Source organism: Pezoporus flaviventris, unplaced genomic scaffold (assembly GCF_033815535.1).
Source record: "Pezoporus flaviventris isolate CSIRO_AGI_PZ_B2104156 unplaced genomic scaffold, CSIRO_AGI_Pfla_v1 ptg000011l, whole genome shotgun sequence".
Lineage (NCBI taxonomy): Eukaryota > Metazoa > Chordata > Aves > Psittaciformes > Psittacidae > Pezoporus > Pezoporus flaviventris.
Genome location: NW_026892559.1, coordinates 2511077 through 2530685, shown reverse-complemented (window position 1 = coordinate 2530685; position 19609 = coordinate 2511077). Strand labels below are relative to the sequence as shown.

The following is a 19609-nucleotide window of genomic DNA, read 5'->3' as shown; positions in this document are numbered from 1 at the left end:
CTAATTCTATCTTGCTCAAACAGATTTTCCTTCTGATCCATTTATATTTGCTGCCAATGTAGAGGTGGAAACTAGGATTAGCATTGTTTTTTCTCTCTCTCTTCTGTTCATTCACTTGTCTTTCATTTTGTCCCTTGTACTCCCTTGTGCCTCTCCGGGCCATAGCATCTGGGAGATCATCGGCCAGGCAGATGGGGGGCTCTCTGTGCTGAGGACTTTCCGCCTCCTGCGGGTGCTGAAGCTGGTGCGTTTCATGCCTGCACTGCGCCGGCAGCTTGTGGTGCTGATGAAGACTATGGACAACGTAGCCACCTTCTGCATGCTCCTCATGCTCTTCATCTTTATATTCAGGTGAGGAGGCAGTTAGTTGCCTCACAGTGTTTTGGAGGGGCACTGCATGGCTCATGTGGACAGCAACTTCAGAGCATGATTGCATGACTCATCTTGTTCATTGCTCTAGGCTCAGGCAGCAGTGACAAAGGCTTATTTGTTCATAAGGGCTGAGGTTACTGCTGCACTATATTGGGCTCAGCAGCTGAAGATTTGGCCTGGATGGGTTGGAGAAATACTGCCACCAAATGCACATGTTGAGCATCATGTCCCATTGTAGGATAGGTGAAGTCTCTTGGTAATCAGCACTGGCTGCAGGAAGATTTCAGACTAGAGGCTGACTGGCAGAAAGGTGGCAGGAAGCAACCAGGAAAGTTCATCAGATGCAGTGGTGGGGAGATGAAGAAAAATGAAAGCAAACGAGAATGATGAAGAGAGTAGATCTGAAGGACAATTTAGTGGAAATAGCTCTGAAGCAGTACAGGTGGAAAGCAAGGGGTTTTGGTGAGTTATAGGGGTGCGATACACAGCTCCTTCTTCACAGATAGGTCCCAAAGGTCTGGCTGTGTTGTTCTACCCCTCACTTTTTTGACGTTACATTAGATTGTTGGGAGTGAAAAAGAATTACTCTGATGAGCTCATTGTGATGGAAGAGACATTTATATTTGATACCATCTCCACTTCTTGTCCCAACAGCATTCTGGGAATGCACATCTTTGGTTGCAAGTTCAGCCTCAGGACAGACACGGGAGATACAGTTCCTGACCGGAAGAATTTTGACTCCCTGCTGTGGGCCATTGTCACCGTCTTCCAGGTGAGCCCACTTTTCTCTCCATTGGTGGGCCAGGGCAAAGTGAAGAGGATGAGGAGGTGCTTTTTCTCATTGAAGAGTGTTGCACTTGCTCCTAACAGCACTAAGGGCCGCACAAAAGGCGCTGGCCTGTGACGTTTGGAGGAAGAACAACTGTGTGCTGTAACCAAACAACTGGTCTATCTCTCAGACAGAGATGCTCCTACTTCCCTAGGAGACAATTTGCAAATATCACTCCTGTGTGGCAACTCCCATATTTAACACCATCACCTCAGAACATGATTGTCCTTATAGTTGCTCATGTTTCTTCTTTACTCAGCTAAAACTATTGGGCACTACCACAGATGGACAGTGACAGGGGACAGTGTGTGTATGGTTATGGGGAAGTTAAGGGGCCTATGTGGTCCTGATGCATATCCTTTCACTGTCCTTTTCTGAGAATCCCCTTTGAGTTCTTCCTGCATGTTTATGTGGCCTCTGTTCCTGGTTGTAGATCCTAACCCAGGAGGACTGGAATGTTGTGCTCTATAATGGCATGGCCTCCACTTCACCATGGGCATCCCTCTACTTTGTGGCTCTCATGACATTTGGCAATTACGTCCTCTTCAATCTGCTGGTGGCAATTCTTGTGGAAGGGTTCCAGGCTGAGGTGAGTTGCCACTGAGGCTGCATCAGGAGAAACACAGGTACTAAGGTACTAAGGAACTTTGAGAGTGCTGGGGTGGAGGACTTCCAAAGTATCACACTTCTGCCATTTCCCTTGTTAAGTTCAGGGTAGGCCTCATTAAAAAAAAAACCCAAACCAACAGTATTAATTATTGCAAGGAAAGAGACAAGCCCTTTAGAAGAGAGCTCACAATTTCCACCCTGTGCAACAGACCCTATCCTACCAGGGTAAGTCCTTTGTTCCTCCAAAAGCAAGAACGCAGTACATCAGCCATCTCAGGTCATGTGAGGCTTTTTCCAGTGATCACACTGGTGCCTGGCTGCCAAGGAGGGTTTTACAGTTGTTCCAGCAACAAAAGACAAGAGCAAACGGTCTTTTCTGTTTATGAGTTCCCAACTTCTAAATTTGTGTGTTCCAGGGTGATGCCAACCGGTCATACTCAGATGAAGATCAGAGTTCATCAAACATGGATGAGTTAGATCAGTTCCAAGAGGCTCAGGAAGGCTCAGGTACAGTAGCTCAAACAGCCATATTTGCTTATGTCTTGTTGTTTAGTGAGAAGTCTGAAAGCAGATTGTACAGAAAATTTACTCTAATATCCAAGAATTTACAGTTTTCATTTTGACCTTTGTGCTAGTTTGTGGTGTTATCTGCAGAAAAACAGAGCTGTGATGGCATCCTGAAGAATGTGGTAGCTAAAGGCAGCAGTTCTTGAACGACCAACAGAACAGCAACTAGGAGTTCAGGAGTGAGACTGTCCCTGCTTAGCTTCAGGGGCACCATTTAAGGAATACTGTGTCAATATCTTGGACCCACATTTGGACAGGGGATACCAACACATTAAAAAGGACTCAGACAAATCTGGAAATCTTGTCTTATTGCAAGAGGTAATGAAGCTTAGAGAAACCAGAGAAATGACTTTATCGCAAACGCTGTGAGTGTCAAACATAAGGAGACATTTTTGATGGTAGATGGCTCTTTAATTGAGAAGAAAAAGCATAATGAGATTGTAAAGGTTGGAAGCTGAAGCTAGGTAAATTCAGACTGAGAAAAGACACATATTTTTAAGAAAAGATAATTAACTGTCGGAACAGTCTGCCTACAGACTGACAGGTAAGGTCTCCACCCCTCAAAGTCTTTCCTTGAAGACTGCAAGTCTTTGTGCAAGAGGTATTGTACTTCATGCAGGACTGTGTGGCAGGGAGCAGCAAGAGTAGCTTGCTCTGTGATGGATGGTGAGAGAGGAGCTGAGGTGGCGGGGACAGCCAGGCAGGAGGGCAGGGATCACACTGATCACACAAATGCACAGTACATACACAAGGTGAGCAGAGCAGATCTGCTGACACTAGCGAGGGTCAGCCAATGGTTCAGTGATTGCTAGGCAAGTCTACAGTGGTGAGGCAGGTCTGAGGCCAAGCCGGAAAGTCCAGTCAGCAAGGCAAGATTGGGATCAGTAAGGTGCAAGAACAGGCACAAGTATACTCACAGCATAACCCAGACAAGGACCACAAACACAGGTCTGAGCTTAAATACAGCTCCCACAACAAGGAGCAGTGGCTCTAGTGCTGGTTTGTCACAGCTCTTTATGGCAACTTAGCTGTTTTCACAGCAGTGCGATCCTGGGTTACATGGCTACACCATATCAGAGCTTACTTTGAAGATAGCCAAACGTATAGGAGGGCAGACACGGAAGTGGTTATGGAGCCTGCTGCTACACTCTTGGCTGTTGCATTGTGTGCAGGCGTGTATATGTGACTTTCGTCAAAACAGAATTGATGGTTCCACTCCTTTCAGGCATTAAAATCCAGTACTCCATCCTCTCCATCCATCTTGACAAATGCTGATGGTCATCCACAATGCCTAACATACCCCTCAGAGGTATATCTTGGACCTTCAAGGTCAATGATGAGTCATTTGAAGAGGTCCAGTGTAGTAGGATAGACTGGGTTGAAGAGTATGATTGCAGGGATTTAAAGATGACTCCAATACATGAATGGCTGCAGATCTCTTCACATCTTAGTCTCTTCCTCAGTGTCTCAGCTTAACTGCTTTAAATGGCCAATCTGACAGTATTTGCTCAGGCCTGAAGATGCAGGTGTCTGTTCTTGGAGTGCAGAAGCACACTCTCCTCCCCTTGCTGCCAGGGTTTGACTTCTTGCTGTGCCCATCAGCCTGAGCCTGCCTGACCAGCACTCTGCTTGTTTGCCTGGCCCCAAGGATTGCTGTTGTCAGTCTGGGGGGCTGAGGTGATTACTTCAAAATCTTCCCAGTTTTTGCTACAATACCCTAAATCAGAAGGAATCCGTGTTGATTGACGTGAAACAGGTAATATTCTGCTAGGTTCTGCTAACATGCTAAACAGCTTAGACACCAAAACAGTCACTGGATAGTGAGGAACCCACCTTCTTCTTTTCTCTTTCTTCTTTCTGCATCTTTCCACCCAGATCCCAAGCTCTGTGCAATTCCTGTGACACCTAATGGTCACTTGGACCCATCCTTGTCCTCTTCCAACCCACCATTGGCTGCTGGGGGTGTCACCAACTCTTCACGCAATTCCCTGCAGCCTGACCAGATCCATGTCGCTGTCGGCTCCCGAAAAAGCAGTGTGATGTCCCTGGGGAGAATGACCTACGACCAGCGATCCTTGGTGAGTGACTAGAAATGTGCTGTACCCTTCTTTTGAGGTCTAAGCACTCTGTTGTCTTTCTGTCCATCAGCTGGAGATTGCTGTGGAGGATTGCACTGCTGCTGTAGACTTCAAACACAAGCACATTGCCTGTTTTTAGGAAGCCAGGTTGATTCACATTATTTATCGACATTTCCAGATTATTAAAGTCAATTTCCAGGTTGCTGACCTATATACCATTGAGTGTGGGATTCAGCTCTTTTATATTCCTCTGGCAGGAGAGGAGGAACAGCAAGAAGACAGAGTCTCCTTCTTAGAGTGAAACATGTTTTGTCCCCTTGCTCTTTCTTTGTTTTTCTAGAGCACAGGGCACAAAATGGTGCTCTGGATGAGTTAAAGGCATAGGAATAACTGAGTGGTGCCAAAACTGTCAAGTCCGGTAACAGAAGAGTTTTCTGGAAGCTTTTATAACATTGAAGAGAGAAATCTTGAAGCTCCCCATAGTAGGTCCTTCTGCCCCTTAATGCTTCCCCAAGCGCTGCTGGCTGTCTAGCGAATGCGTCTCAGACCTACCCACCTTGTAACAGCAGCTTCTGGGCTTTCCACTAAAACACACAGCTTTGGGGGTTGCATCAGTGCTCAGAGGGTTCATACCCCTGTTATTTCTAAACAGAGAGAGCTGGCAGCCGCATACTACATGATAAGTTGCTGATGTGGTTGGGCTGGACTGTAACCAGCAAGCCTGTTTCTCTCATTTCTTCCTTTTACTAAGACTGAACTCAAAGGCGGTGTGTCAGATTACTCATCACCCTGTACTTTGTGTTATCCTTTACCCCAGGGCAGTGTAAAAAACTGCCAATGAGATTTTTGGAGAGCTTTAGTCTTGCTCTGTGCAGGTGTAACAACATCAGGCACCTGGCCTTTGCCTTTGTTATTTACCTTCCCCAAAAGCACTTTGCACACAGATGGTGCTATAAAGTAATCATGGTCAACAACATTGCTAACTCATTATTGATTTATTGTCAGATTTACAATGATTGCTGCTAAATTCCCACCATACAACTTCCTCAAAGACTGAAAAATGGCAACCTCCTGGCTTAGGAGGCTAGAGAGAAGCCTGTGATCTGAAATAGGATCGCATGCTCCCTCCTTGTGCTCAGAGTCTCTGAATCCCTATCCTACTGTCTTACAGTCCAGCTCTCGCAGTTCCCACTATGGTGCCTGGGGCTGCAGTGGAGCCTGGGGAAGTCGTCGCTCGAGCTGGAACAGCCTGGCCCGGGGACACAGCCTGAAGCACAATCCTCCCTCTGCTGAGCATGAATCCCTCCTGTCTGGGGAAAGGCACAGGGCGGCAGATGGGGACCCAGATAGGACAGGAAGGGTCTTTCATCACCGCCGGACTCTCTCCCTGGACAACAAAGGCTCCTGTGACCTGATGGAGTTGGCCTCCGTCCCATCTGGCCACAGAGTGACCCATAAGCTGGGAGCGGCATCTGGGGCTGGTGAGCATCAAGACTGCAATGGCAAAATGCCCAGTATTGCCAAAGAGATCTTCCCAAAGATGAACAACCGCAAGGAACGGGGAGAGGATGATGAAGAGATAGATTATGTGAGTACTTGGGTGGAAGGAACCTGGGGTTACACCACAGTGCTATTGGAAACCACAAATCCTTCTTCAAGTTCAGTCTCCCTACCATGTGGAAGGTAACCAGTGGCACTTGCTTCTGCTGTGTCTCTCCAGACCCTGTGCTTTCGCATCAGGAAGATGATGGAAGTCTATAAGCCAGACTGGTGTGAGTTACGGGAAGATTGGTCCATATATCTCTTCTCTCCACAAAACAGGTTTGTGCAGTTTTTGCCATTAGAGGGTTGAAAAATGGGGCAGATTCTATTGCCAGGCTGGCCACATCCCCAGATCTGCATGCTGGGTTGCAACTTTAAACTTGCCAGCTGGGCAGGCTGTGTTTTGACTTCTCCATCCCCACTTCTACAGCCAAGCAACAGCTTTCTTCCTTGGTTCTGTAGATGAAAGAAAGGATGAAAATCCTAAATAGTTACTGTGATTTTCCCACCCTTTGGAGCATCCCATTTTTTTTGTGTAATCATAAATATTTACAGCAAAGCAAGGCAGGGAATACTAACATTAACCCAAAAAGGAGAAGGAACGTATTATTAACAACTACATAATACTGATATTTCCTCCCCTGGTACCAGAACAGCCTCTCCATTTAATTTTCAGTCCCAGTACCAACTTATCAATGGTTCTATCACACCTTTTAGGGCAAAGTTAGGATTCTTCTTGCCTGAAAAAAGAAATTGGGGATAAATTCTTCCTGCTAATTTCCCCACCAGGAGAAAATGTCCATCTACCCCAGCCAACAGTATTCTCACCCATGTGTAAAGAATGTTTCCTTACAAGTCATGATGGAGAGCTCCTTGCTCTGTGTGACACCTATGCTTATGGACAAAGGTGTCTTTCAGAGTGGACAGAAGTGAGGTCCTCATGACTTCCAACCTACCTGCCTCTCCTCAGCTTTCATCATGTGGCCTCTTTGCCTCATGGTTTCTTCCCCTGTTTGGGAGAAAAAAATGAAACTCAGCCTCTTCTCTACAGGACAAAAGAGGAGCACAGAGCCATAGTGGTTAGAAAACCACTGGGCAACAGATGAGAGCTCCTTGCTTTGCCCTTGCTCTGCTTCAGGCTCCCTATGTGACTGTGGGTCACCTTGGGATATTGCCATGGCAAGGGACATGAATATCAGTGGTAGGAAAGTTGGTATATCAGAGTCCAGTTTTGGCCAGACTTCTCAATTCCCTGTCCTCACAGCTCCTAACTTTACTCTGCCCAAGGCACAGGTGCCTACTACAACTCTCTTTCAGGTTTCGCCTCCTCTGCCAAACGGTCATTGCTCATAGGCTCTTTGACTATGTTGTGCTGGCCTTCATCTTCCTGAACTGCATCACCATTGCCCTGGAGAGACCACAGATTGAACACAGAAGTACGGTGAGCAACATTTCCTCTAACCAGCTTTTTAGCACAACATTTGACAGAGGTTTGTAAGTGTTCCTGGCATTGTTATGACCTCTGGAAGAACTTCAGCAATAAAGACCAGCTCCCATTCATCTATTCAAATGCCTAAGTATTAATCATCATATAGTGTGTGCTTCCCCTGCAGGGTTTTATAACAAGGCAACCCACTTTATAATACAGTAATCCTAGTTCCCTCCCTCTTGGACAGTGAGTCCTCCAGGCACATGCAGTTAAGAGATGACTGGCAAAAGGGACAGGGACTGGGAACTAAAAGACACAAGTAACTTCCATTCTGCAGGAATGGCATGCCATCATTCATGTATGCTGCTTTTGAGCTATGTCTCAAGATGGAGATAGCTCAAGCGGGCAAGTGAAGTGGCTTTTTCTGCACATCTGCCTTAGCTGATCCCCAGACTCTACTGCACTTACGCACAATCCAGTGTTCAGTGCTCAGCAGCTCTTCAGGAAGGAGTTCCAGGACACTGCAGCAGGTCAGGACTGAACAGTGCTAGCAGACAGTGCCTTGAAAACAGATGTTCAGGATGCATTGCAAATCCCATCCACTGTGACTTGCAGAGTTGCATAGGATCCTGTCCCAGCTGTGGCACAGGGCTGTTCCAAGGCTGCTCAAAGCTGCCCATCACTGTCCATTGCCAAGGGCACATCTCCCCAACTTTCAGACCCTCCCCAGGAAAGCAAAATATATTGAGTTCATCGGAGGGACCTGACAAAGTAACAAGAACTCAAGACACATTTAAGGCCTTTCTCTATTTTTTTTTTCTAGGAGAGAATCTTTCTCACTGTGTCCAACTACATTTTCACAGCAATTTTTGTAGCTGAGATGACACTGAAGGTAAGTTACTGGACATGGACAGCTCAGAGCCTTTTCCTAGTGTCAGGAACAACTCCAGGCTTGCCTTTGGTCAGCACACTTTTAAAATGCCCCCATCTTTTCAAGTGTGCCAGTCCTTCCCTCTACCTTGGTAAAGGCAGATACTACCTGGGGCTGAGTTCTTTCTTGTCAGGAGTGGAAGGGATGCTTATCCTAGGCTTTAAATCCAAAGGGATCTTAGTATATGGGAGGAATAGCTGATCTTCAGGTATGGATTTTGTAATGTTGTCAAATGTCCATTTCTGGAAGAATGGGGGAAATAACGATATTAATAACACGCTCTTAGTTGAGATAATTATTCAGTAGGTGCCGAAATACATTTCAACAATGGAGAAAACTTGTTATTCCCCTTTTGTGTTTGGGAAAGAGTCCTAAAACTGGGCACTTGAAATTAAATCCCTAAAATTCGTATCTGAATTATGGCCACGATTTACAGGGTATTCAGCTTTCCCCAAAACCAGAGATTTCTGTAGCACTTGCTGGTGTTGAGAACTCCTGAGGATCAAACTACCCCCTTAAGAATCAAAGTATGGGTTTTGGTGTGGGGTTTTACCTCCCAGGTGATCTCTGATTTGGGAGACGTGTCCCAGGCCTGTGGTATGACAGGGGAAGGTTTTCTGCGCGTTCCCTACAGTGTCCTGTTCCTCAGAGAGGCAAAGGAAAGGTGAGAAGACACCATGGCCCTGTTATTTCTGGAGTTACATGCCACCGCTTTCCCCAAAGACATTTTCTTTCATAGCCTTCCAGGTGAAAGATGAGATGACACTTTGGTGTCATGTGGAGTTAATAACTGTTCTCCATCCTCCTCCTCTCTCTACAGTGTCCCTCTACCAGGGCAATGTGGAGAGGAGCCATTTAACTCCCTCTCTTCTCCCTTCTCTTGCAGGTAGTCTCTTTAGGCCTGTATTTTGGGGATCAGGCTTATCTCCGCAGCAGCTGGAACATCTTGGATGGCTTCTTGGTCTTCGTGTCTCTCATTGACATTGTGGTCTCAGTGGCCTCTGCTGGTGGAGCCAAAATCCTGGGGGTGCTGCGAGTCCTCCGGCTGCTACGCACTTTGCGTCCCCTCCGGTCAGAGCCCCACCAAGCCCTGCTCATCCCCCTTCTTCCCACCAGCCCTCCCCCACAAGGGTCTCAGAGTCAGCTCCAGCTGTGCCCAGCAAAGGGTGGTCTTTGACAAGCCATAAACCTCAGGGAGGTTCCCCTTATGGCTCTAGCCATGGAGGTACCTAATCAGACAACCAACCCATGGCACAGAAGAGGCTTTTTGGTCACAGGAGAGTGATCCCCCTGATGGGTCACTGGACAGGGAGAAAGAGGTCCATTGCTGCTGCTCAAAATGTTTAGCCTCGGCCAAACATCCCTGTCCTGTCCCTCTATCATCCCTTCCTGTCCTTCCCTTCCAGGGTTATCAGCCGAGCCCCTGGCCTGAAGCTGGTGGTAGAGACACTCATTTCTTCCCTCAAGCCCATAGGAAACATTGTCCTCATTTGCTGTGCTTTCTTCATCATCTTTGGCATCCTGGGCGTGCAGGTAGGTTGTTACTACCCATTAAACTGCCCCTGTGCCCCTACCATGGGTGCCTGTACCCCCACATGCTACAACAGGCACAGGGAGCCAAGCAGAGCAGGAATACAGGCAAACCAGGACATGTTCTGAATCTGTTCTCCTCCATGAGCTGTATCCCACCATAATGTCTCCACAGCATTTGGCAAGGACATCCAGGCACTCAATGAGTGCAGGCTTTGCTGGGTGTGCAAGACAGGAGTTGAAGCTTATACCTGGCAGGAGTTGGATCAGTGTTTGGGTCAGCATTACAGGGAGAGTCCAGGACTGGCAGAGCACAGGGCTCACTGGGCACGTCCATGTCATACCACAAGATCAAGCAGCTCAATACCTGCTTGCGTGAACCCTGCCATCAGTCAGCTCCGTTTCTCTCCCTCACTGTGAGCCCTAAATCCACCCACAACCTTTTATTTAATTTTTTTTTTGTTTAATCCTCTTTATTTTCGGCTGTTGCATTGCAGAGGAGCAAGGGTGTGGGTGTTATTTCCATCTCGGGGAATGCGCTATACTTAGTCTGCTCTGATGCATCTGTATAAATGCACAATCCAGTACCTTCCATATGGGGAAAGGAGTCCTGGGCAGAAGAGCCACAGCAGTGCAGTGCAGCTTTGTGAAAAAAGGGTATCTGAGAAGCAGGGGATGTTTTTTTCTGATTCTTTACCCTCAGATGAGATCTTTTCCCATCAGATCTCTCAGTAACTGGGAAGCAGAGAAGGAAGATTACTCTTGGGGACTGAATAGATTTGTGACTCTAATTGCACCCCAAAAGGCTGCACTAAAGGCTGCCAGATGGTAAGGGTTTACAATCACTGCTAGCCTGAGGCAGTGAAGGAGGCTGAAAAGCCAGTTGTGGGTTTCTGAGGGTGGCCCTGGCTCCTTAGCAGTGTTTGAGCTTTGCTTTGTGTTGCGCTGGTGGTCCCCCCACCTGTCATGCTCCATGTGGCTTGCAGCCCCTCAGCCAACCCAACATCTCGGGAGCCTCTGCACATCCCAGGTAGCATGGAGAACCCTGTGGAGAAAGGGTCTGATGGGTCTCTCCTCTGCTGCAGCTCTTCAAAGGGAAGTTCTACCACTGCCTGGGAGTCGACATTAGGAACATCACCAACCGGTCCGACTGCATGGCAGCTAACTACAAGTGGGTTCACCACAAATATAACTTTGACAACCTGGGACAGGTGAGTGTGCCCACAGCCTCTGTCTCTGATGGGAACCCAGCATAGAGCTCGTTTCCTTCTATATGTACCCCTCCTTGGGGCACAGATGCTGTGCCTGGGAAATCTGACCCCTGACTGGTGGTTATTAAGCATGGGTATCCATGCAGAAGTAAAACGCGCTTGTAGTAAGCATAGGTAAAGCCCTTCCCAAATCTTTGTTCATGAAGTCAAGCCATCACACTCACACTCACCATGGAGAACTGTGTCACTAGCGGATTGGAATCAGGATGATGCTTCCAGGTTGCCCTGAAAAGTGGTGGCAGCAGAGAGCTTGATTTTCTTTTTCTTCCTGCTGTGAAGCAGATGTTCTTCACAACCTTTCTCCTCTGGTGGGTCTGGCTGCACATGGATTCCTGTCCCCCCTCTTTTCCCTCCATGGGGGAAGAAGCAGGTTTTGATGTGTGCAGAGACACAGGCAGGAAGAGTATTTCAACACTGTGTGTGTTAGAGTGTAAACCCATGAGTTACCTTTTTTTTTTCCCATCCTGACAGATGCACCTGCTCCACATCTGCTTTTCTTTGTATGTTGCAGGCTCTGATGTCCCTCTTTGTTCTGGCTTCCAAGGATGGATGGGTCAATATTATGTATAACGGACTAGATGCTGTGGCTGTTGACCAGCAGGTACGAAAGCTTCCTTGTGAAAGGACCTTTTTTCACTTTCCTCAGGCAGAAGCATGCTTTAATGTCCTGCTTCTGACACCTCCCTCAGAGCAGGAGTCCCTTCCATGGCCCTTCTGAATCTTTTGCTCACTGATTTGCAAGGGGTCAGGGTCATGTCTGGTCCATGCTGGGAAGTGCGGCTGTGGCTGTGCAAGTGGGTATTTGTGGTAATTCTCACCTTCTACTGAGTTTGGATCTCACAGCAGGCCCTTGTCTATTTGTAATGACCAAGCAAGAATGCCATGGGCCTGTCCGGACATGCTGGCTCTCTTCTGGTCCACAGATGGTTATTTTAATACCCTGTAAAGCAGGGACTATTGGGCTGATGCCCACTGCATCCCTATTCCTCTACTGCTAATGCAGTGACCTTGATAGTGTCCAGTGCAGGCACCTGCCATGGGGTGCAGTACCACAGGCTTGAACCTCAGGGATGATGCTCCATTTACCTCTGAACCTCTGGACAAGGTGTACCACTGTTGGCTTTGTAGGCTTTTTTCCCCAGCCAAAGTCGGGGCGTCCTTTATCTCCAAGACTGCATGACATTTCTGTTCCATTCTCATTGCCATTTTGGTGGTGCGTGAATGTGGTCTCGAACCGAATTTGTCTCACATTTGTCCTCAAGCCAAATGTGTTCCCAGTGCCCGGCCACCCATTTTACCACATACTGGTAAAGGTTGTACCCTTTACACACATACTGATGTACTCAACCTACAGCTGGGGTTGTGTCTGAATTACGGGTGACTGTGCAGAAAGGACTGCAGAGATGGGACCTGGACTCCCTCTCATTCCATCAATCGCTAGCTGATGCCAAAATCCAGTCAACCAATCACAAGCTGCCCTGCCTGTAGCCCCAGCTCTTCTCAGCCCACTCCCCTGATTTCCATAGTTTCTCCCCAGCATCTAATTACCATGGCAGGTCCCATTCCCATCATTTCCATACAATCACATACCCAACCAATTAACCGCCTCTGTTCTCCCTCCTCCTCCAGCCTGTGACCAACAACAACCCCTGGATGCTCCTCTACTTCATATCCTTCCTCCTCATTGTCAGCTTCTTTGTGCTTAACATGTTCGTGGGGGTGGTGGTGGAGAACTTCCACAAGTGCCGGCAGCACCAGGAGGCTGAGGAAGCACGCCGTCGGGAAGAGAAGCGCCTGCGCCGCCTGGAGAAGAAGCGAAGGAGTAAGGCACAGCCTAAGTGTTTGGTCGGTTCGTAGGCCAAGGTTTTCTAAGAAAAACCTTCTCCTCTTCTTTTTCTTTCACAATGGACTGGTCTCCCAATTGCATCGCTTGTGCCATGCTCTCAGCCTTCCTCCCACTGCCACTGCTGTGTCACTATGCACCTCACCAGGGCGGTTTGGGGAAGAGGGGTGCCTGACAGTGCTGGGACTCTGGGGAAGCTGCTGGCATTTGAACACCCTGCCCCTTGTGAGATAACATGTACCAAAAATACCCCTGTGCACATGCTGGCATGCACTGTCAAAATAGGACATACACGCAGTGGTACACCTCCTGGGCTTTGGATAGTCCCACCTGGGCTTCTGCACAACCCAGAGGGTGTTTGGGGGAAGATCTGGACAGACCATCCTTTGTGTTTAACCCCAAATATGAAGAAGAGGTGTTTTGTTCCTGGCTCTTCCTATCCGTGTTGTAGCGTCACTCCTTGGGTCCCAGACCCACTGTGAAGAAGCAAGCCCTCTTCCTGGTGTTTCCATGCTCTTCTGTATTACCTTCAGACAAAAACTGCGAAAGCATACTTGCCCCTGGAAATCATCCTTACTACCCCAAACTGATGGTTTTCTTCCATTCACAGCCTGTGGGCATGCTTTCCCTTCCTCCGCTTCAGATTTTCCCTCTCCTTGTGAGAACCTGGGGCCTCTCCTGGAACCATCTGCTCCCTTTTGTCATTTGTGATCTTAATTTGTCAAGACATGAAATGCTGATTTAGCACCATTCCCACGAACATAGACTAACAGATTTTCCTTCTAGCATTCTTTTCCTTGTCCTTTTTCGACTTCTTTTTCCCCACTTCTACTTTTCTCTTTTTTTTTTGCACTTTTTTCCCTCCTTCCTGTGTCCCCTATATTTTACCTATCCTTTTCTGTTCTTTCTCTATCCCACCTTTATTCCCTTTCCTTTCAACACCTATTACCACTCTTATGCCTGCTTCCTCATCAGTGTTTCTCTCTTTCTTCCAATTTCTTCCTAACTCTGCCCATCTCCCTCTTTCCACTGAAGAGGCGCAGCGTTTGCCGTACTATGCTACCTACTGCCCCATACGCCTCCTTATTCATTCGGTCTGCACCAGCCACTATCTGGACATCTTCATCACTTTCATCATCTGCCTCAACGTGGTCACTATGTCCTTGGAGCACTACAACCAGCCTGTGGTGAGTGAGATCATGGAGATAAGCCCTGCCTCTAGTTATTATGTTGTTTTGCAACTGCTGCCTGATAACCACCAGCATAGGTAGGTCACTTGAGTGCCTCTAAAAATGCTGTTAAGAGTTGCAGGATTTAATCTAGTAGGTCAGGTTATGTGAAGAGTTTCATATGTATGAATAAAGATAGCCCCTACTCAAAAACTTGTTATCCATTAAAATTAATAGTGAGAAGGCATCTAAGCAAGAGTCGGGCCCCTAGAAAGCATGGTGCAATTAAGTCTCTGCGCTTTATATTCTATTGATGGGATATGTGGGTCATCCAAATTTAGCTGCCTGGTCTGCTTTTTCTGTTCCCTGGATTCTAACAAGAGGAGTGATGGAAGCAGCAGTGTCCTGGGAGCTCCAGGTTTTGCATCAGATTTCCAAACGTTAGTATCATATGGCCTGAGCTGAGGGTACTAGGGTGGCTGGTTGCGGGTCATGGGATGAGATGTCTTCACCAAGCCACCTTTGTTCCGTAAGAGAAGCTGCAGGACCAAAGTGCTGAGCAGAGCTTCTTTCAGCTGCAGGGTGTGATTCCCAGTAAAGAGCCTTGAAGGCCAAATAAATTTTGTACTTTTTTGGCTGGGGAAGACCATGTACCTCCCAGTGCTCCTGGCAAAGATATAGATGCTTTTGATGGAAAAAGAATGTATTCTCTACATGTCAAAGGAGGTTTCTGCCTCAATATGTAGACAAAGTATTCATCATGGTATCTGTCCGGTGGTAGTTTTTGCTTCAGGAGACCCTTGGTTTAGGTGACAGTTCTCATGTGCGAGCAGGTGCTATCCAAGGTAGTTCAGGCTTTGATCAAGAACTGAATCTGCCTGTCCTCATTCAAATCTACTGCCAGTCTCCTCTGTTTCTTGCCCATCTTGCCCAACTGCCCAGCTTTTATCTTGCCCTTGATGGTGCCCAGTTTTCCTCTGCAGGAACTCTCAACTGTTATCTGTTACCATCCTCACATCAGGCTTCTGTTTCTGAACAAGTCACTCCTTTTCATTACTCCTCAGCTCTTTTCCCTGGAATGCAGGTCCAGCCATGCCAGCCTGCTGTCAGTCTCTGCTAAGGAATCTTCCCAAAGCTCTTCAATCCCTTCTAGTAGAAAGTGCCACCAAATACTGCCCACTGCTCACACTGGCCCTTGGTGGTGGAGAAGGGGCAGCACATAAAGGAACGAGAAGCCCAACAGCTAAGAGATAGGACATATACCTGCCCCAGACCAAGGCACAGAGGGGTTTCCTCCCATCAGAGATGACATGTATCCACAGCTGGAGTAATCTTTGTGCCTCACTCCTAGTTGATAGCTATGTCAGTGCTGTTAACATGGTGTCATCCAGTTGTCATGAACTAATGGCAGAGGATGCTGATGGTACTTGGTGGATTCCCCTGGCAATAGCTTCCTCCTCCCTGTTATGCTGAGCAGTACAGGAGAAAGGAGCAAGAACAGATCCTGAGGACAACATGGGGCAGAGGAGACAGCTGGCAGTTGCCCTTAGTTGGCAACCTCCACATTCAAATAGGTGGGAGGCATGGGACAGCTTCCACATCTCCTAATGAATTCCTGGCACTCAGGAGAGTCCCCCCAGAAGTTATGTGCTTGATGTTGCTTTTGCCTTATTCTTTTCCCTTTCTTTCTGTTGGCAGTCCCTGGAGACCGCCCTCAAGTACTGCAACTACCTGTTCACCACTGTCTTTGTCTTTGAGGCAGTCCTCAAGCTGGTGGCATTCGGTCTGCGGCGATTCTTCAAAGACAGGTGAGCAGGGGCTTATGTCAGCTGCGGCTGTGGGACAACTGGGTTTGCAGTGGCTTTGAGGATGGAGCCCTATCCGGAGTGCGAGTTGGAATAAGTGCCCTGACTGGCTCTCAGTTCTGCACAGCATTGACCTAGAGTCAGCCCACATGAGCTGCATTGCCTAGACCATAGTAAGAGTTGTCCAAAAATTGCCTTTTGGTTGGCGCCTGCTGGTTAGGCTAGAAAGCAACGGAGGTGGGGTTAGACAGAGCCATTTTTTCCTTAGCTTGAGGCAAACTGGGCGCATGCTGAAGCAGAACGTATATAAGGAAGCTGATTCGAGGTAGTAAAGCTGTAAAAAGCTGAGCCCATTAGTCAAAGCATAGCACCATAGTAACACAGCTCCATGCTTTCAGATCACGCTGGCTTGCCTCTGGCTGCTCATGGGGTGTGCAAAGTGAATCTCTGTTTGTCTGCAAAAGCCTGTACAGGCTGACTCAGAGTGGGGCATTGAACTCATGTGTAAAGAAATATTTAGGCTGAAGTGAAGACAATTCACTTTCTTTTTTAGAGAAATGGAAAAGCTCCATCTTCCTTTATTCTCTTAATTTTTATTTCTTAAGGTGGAACCAGCTAGATCTGGCCATTGTGCTGCTATCTGTCATGGGCATCACACTGGAAGAGATTGAAATCAATGCTGCTCTCCCAATTAACCCCACTATCATCCGGATCATGAGGGTGCTGCGTATTGCACGGGGTGAGAAAGACGCTGGTCAGAGGCAGGGGTGTAGGTGGCTGTGGAGTGGGACTTGGTGCCATGACTCATTGAACAGTGGCTGTAGAGTCAGGGCTCACCCTGTCTCTAGCCCTTGGAGGGAGGCAGGCAGCGGATGTGGCAAAGGACTGCCTAGAGGCTAAGGCTTTCTGATTTCCCTTAGCCAGGCATTTGGAGGCAGTGATTTTAACAGGACTTGAATGACCAGGAGGGCGAGCAGATCATGTGAGAGCTGAACTTTCCCTGTTATTCTTTTATGGGGCAAGTATGGAAGTGGTGTTTGGAGAAGGGGTCACCAAGCAGGTTGAAGTTTGCTCAGGGAGGGGACAGAATCTTCCTGGTGGTGGTAAAGGTGTGCTAAGCTGCCTTAAGAGTTGATAGCTGGTAGAAGAGAAAGTGATGAAATCAGCGCAGAGGGAGAACTGTGTGATACATATTTCTGTAAAAAAGAGGGCTCTTGACCAGACTGTGGATAAAGCAAAGGAAGCCCGATAGGCATGGGTGGAAGAAACAGCAATTAGTAAGAAAGAGGTGGACTGGAGGAGAAAGAACCACCAGGGCTGTAGAGTCAAAAGAAGGGAGAAAGGAGCTAAAGGGGTACAATCAGCTTATTCTAGGGCAAGGGAAGACAGTGTGCTATTAGTAAGTCACACAAAGGATGGACCTCCTGAGCTCAGCCTGAGTGACACTTGTCTTGTGCTTGTTGTGGCAGTCCTGAAGCTGCTGAAGATGGCCACAGGAATGCGAGCGCTGCTGGATACAGTTGTTCAAGCTCTGCCACAGGTAAAACAGACCAGCTCTCCTAAACACTCTCGTTTTCTGCACCCTTCTTCAGAAGGGTTGATTCTTGCGGAGGCTCAGAGGTGGTGTCTACTGTGTTGTGCAGGCAACTTCCTGAAGGTTGTTTGTCCGAGTTTTCATGTTGTTCATAGAGATACATCTCTCTTCAGATAGGTGTTGTCCAGGTTATCATGTCAAACACAGGGGTACAGCTCACCTCTCATCTCTGTTCTCCAGTGGGTGAATGATACAAAGCTTGATTCCTGGTTAAGGGCAGATTTTGTTTTTCCCATCACATGTAGCTAGTGTCTAACTGCTTAGGGCTAGTCCCCAGCCTCTCTTTCTCCTCCCCATAAAAAGGGAAGAGTGACTGGCAGCCATTTCAGGAGGAAAAGATGTCTTTGTGTTTCTGCCCCTATCTCCCTTTCCGGCATGTGCTCCCTTTCCTTCCCTCTCTTTCATTCGCACTCCTGTCACTCCTTTTCTTAGCCAATGCCTCTGCCTTTCTACTTTCTTCCTTTATCCTCCTGGATCCCTTTGTGTTTCTGAGCCTCTCATGTATGAGAAGCAGTGACGCGCTCTGTTGTGGCTCACGCAGCCGGCAGTTAAGTGTCTACTGCAAGACAGCTAGACAGAAGGATTTCATGAGCTGTGAGAGGCAGCTGTTCCCGAATGAGATGCTGACATGGTGCTTTACACAGGCTTCAAGCCCATTGTGAGGATCCTCTGTGATGGATGAACAGCCAGGGAAACTGGTCCCCTTCCTTCTGCATCCTTGAGAGAGAATTGTTAAGCGAGGAGTAATGGTACCAAGTGGCTCTACTGATCATATATCAGACCATTCCCCTGGCAGACCCCAAGCAAACAGCTATATTGCATGATATCAAAATGCACAAGCATTAGTCAGTTGATTTATCAGTTAATGTGCCAGTCTCAAGGAGTGATGCAGAGCTGAGAATCAATCTGAAAACAGCATGAGGAGTTACCCAAGGAGTTTACTTCTGATGTTGGTGACAATAAATGTCAATCTGAATTAGACAAATCTCATGGTGCAAAAGCAAGGGGAAACCACTGTAATCTTTTATGGATCCTGAGCTCTCATCTCCCATGTCTTTTATTACACAATAATAATTTGTGGTTTTGTATAAAAATAATAATTACATAATTCATATGCAGGATATATAATAATATTATCATCCAGGATAGTTGGGGGCTAAGATACACTGGGCAATGAAGGAACAGGAGATTAAGGGTGTTCTTACAGCAGGCAGCTTTGGGCCAGTAATGTTTATTAGTTCCATCAATGCAGATCCTTTGCACCTGGCTCTTTTCTGTTCCAGGAGCCACAAAAGCTGATTTTTCTCAGGTGAGGATCTGTAACTTGAGCAGGTCTCGAGTCCGGAGCAGGTCTCCAGATCCAGCATCTGCACGTCTGTGGCATGTTTATTCTGCAACCCAGATAAATGCATACAGATAATAAGAGCTGGCTTGCCGTTGGTAAGAGGACTTTGCAGTGTAATTGCACTAAAATGATGAGACCCAACTTCTACCCCCAAAATACAGAGAATAAAGAAGAAAGCAGGAAATGTTCATATCCCTGTCATGAAGATGGAGAAACTGAGTCATCAGGCAGTGAAGGGTTTTGCTCAGAATGGCAAAAAGCACACCTGGGACCTCAGATCAAGCCTTGGAGATCTGCTCTGGTCCTAGGCTGAGTCATTTATCTTTCTCCTGAATTTGGATGGCACAGCGGTTAAAATGACTAAATTAGACTCCTGAAGTGAATGATCCTAACACAGGCACAATGACTACATGCATTCAGACAATGACCAGACACTGTTCAGTTCTTCAAAACCACCCATATACCTCTTAGGTCCTCAATTTTTCTCTGCCTCCTATTGCTCCACCAACAGTGTGCTAACCATTACTTCCATTTTCTGTTACTGTTCAGCCTGCCTCCTGCAAAACCCCCTCCTGCTGCCCCTGGCTGCCCCACATGCTGAGAGGCCGGAGATTCAGAGGCAGGCAGTGATTTGGGAGAGTGAGAACCTGGGGACAGTGCCCATATTGTTTGTGCACTGCTGCCTTTATGCACCA

General features: G+C 47.5%; 1 protein-coding gene across 5 annotated transcripts in view; it reads left to right on the top strand.

The window, feature by feature from the left end:
- CACNA1I (calcium voltage-gated channel subunit alpha1 I) overlaps nucleotides 1-19609 on the top strand; it is a 151766-nt gene that overhangs the window by 119515 nt on the left and 12642 nt on the right. For 4 of the 5 annotated variants that reach the window (XM_061450788.1, XM_061450787.1, XM_061450785.1 and 1 more), the window contains exons 11-28: nucleotides 166-351; nucleotides 1027-1144; nucleotides 1635-1790; nucleotides 2227-2317; nucleotides 4253-4455; nucleotides 5627-6043; nucleotides 6176-6276; nucleotides 7315-7438; nucleotides 8250-8318; nucleotides 9244-9428; nucleotides 9764-9890; nucleotides 10973-11098; nucleotides 11670-11759; nucleotides 12788-13007; nucleotides 14037-14188; nucleotides 15869-15978; nucleotides 16581-16714; nucleotides 17445-17515. In XM_061450788.1, the coding sequence (XP_061306772.1) occupies nucleotides 166-351; nucleotides 1027-1144; nucleotides 1635-1790; nucleotides 2227-2317; nucleotides 4253-4455; nucleotides 5627-6043; nucleotides 6176-6276; nucleotides 7315-7438; nucleotides 8250-8318; nucleotides 9244-9428; nucleotides 9764-9890; nucleotides 10973-11098; nucleotides 11670-11759; nucleotides 12788-13007; nucleotides 14037-14188; nucleotides 15869-15978; nucleotides 16581-16714; nucleotides 17445-17515 (2680 nt within the window). The remainder of the gene's footprint in view (nucleotides 1-165; nucleotides 352-1026; nucleotides 1145-1634; nucleotides 1791-2226; nucleotides 2318-4252; nucleotides 4456-5626; nucleotides 6044-6175; nucleotides 6277-7314; nucleotides 7439-8249; nucleotides 8319-9243; nucleotides 9429-9763; nucleotides 9891-10972; nucleotides 11099-11669; nucleotides 11760-12787; nucleotides 13008-14036; nucleotides 14189-15868; nucleotides 15979-16580; nucleotides 16715-17444; nucleotides 17516-19609) is intronic. The other variant, XM_061450786.1, reaches the window with a different exon arrangement.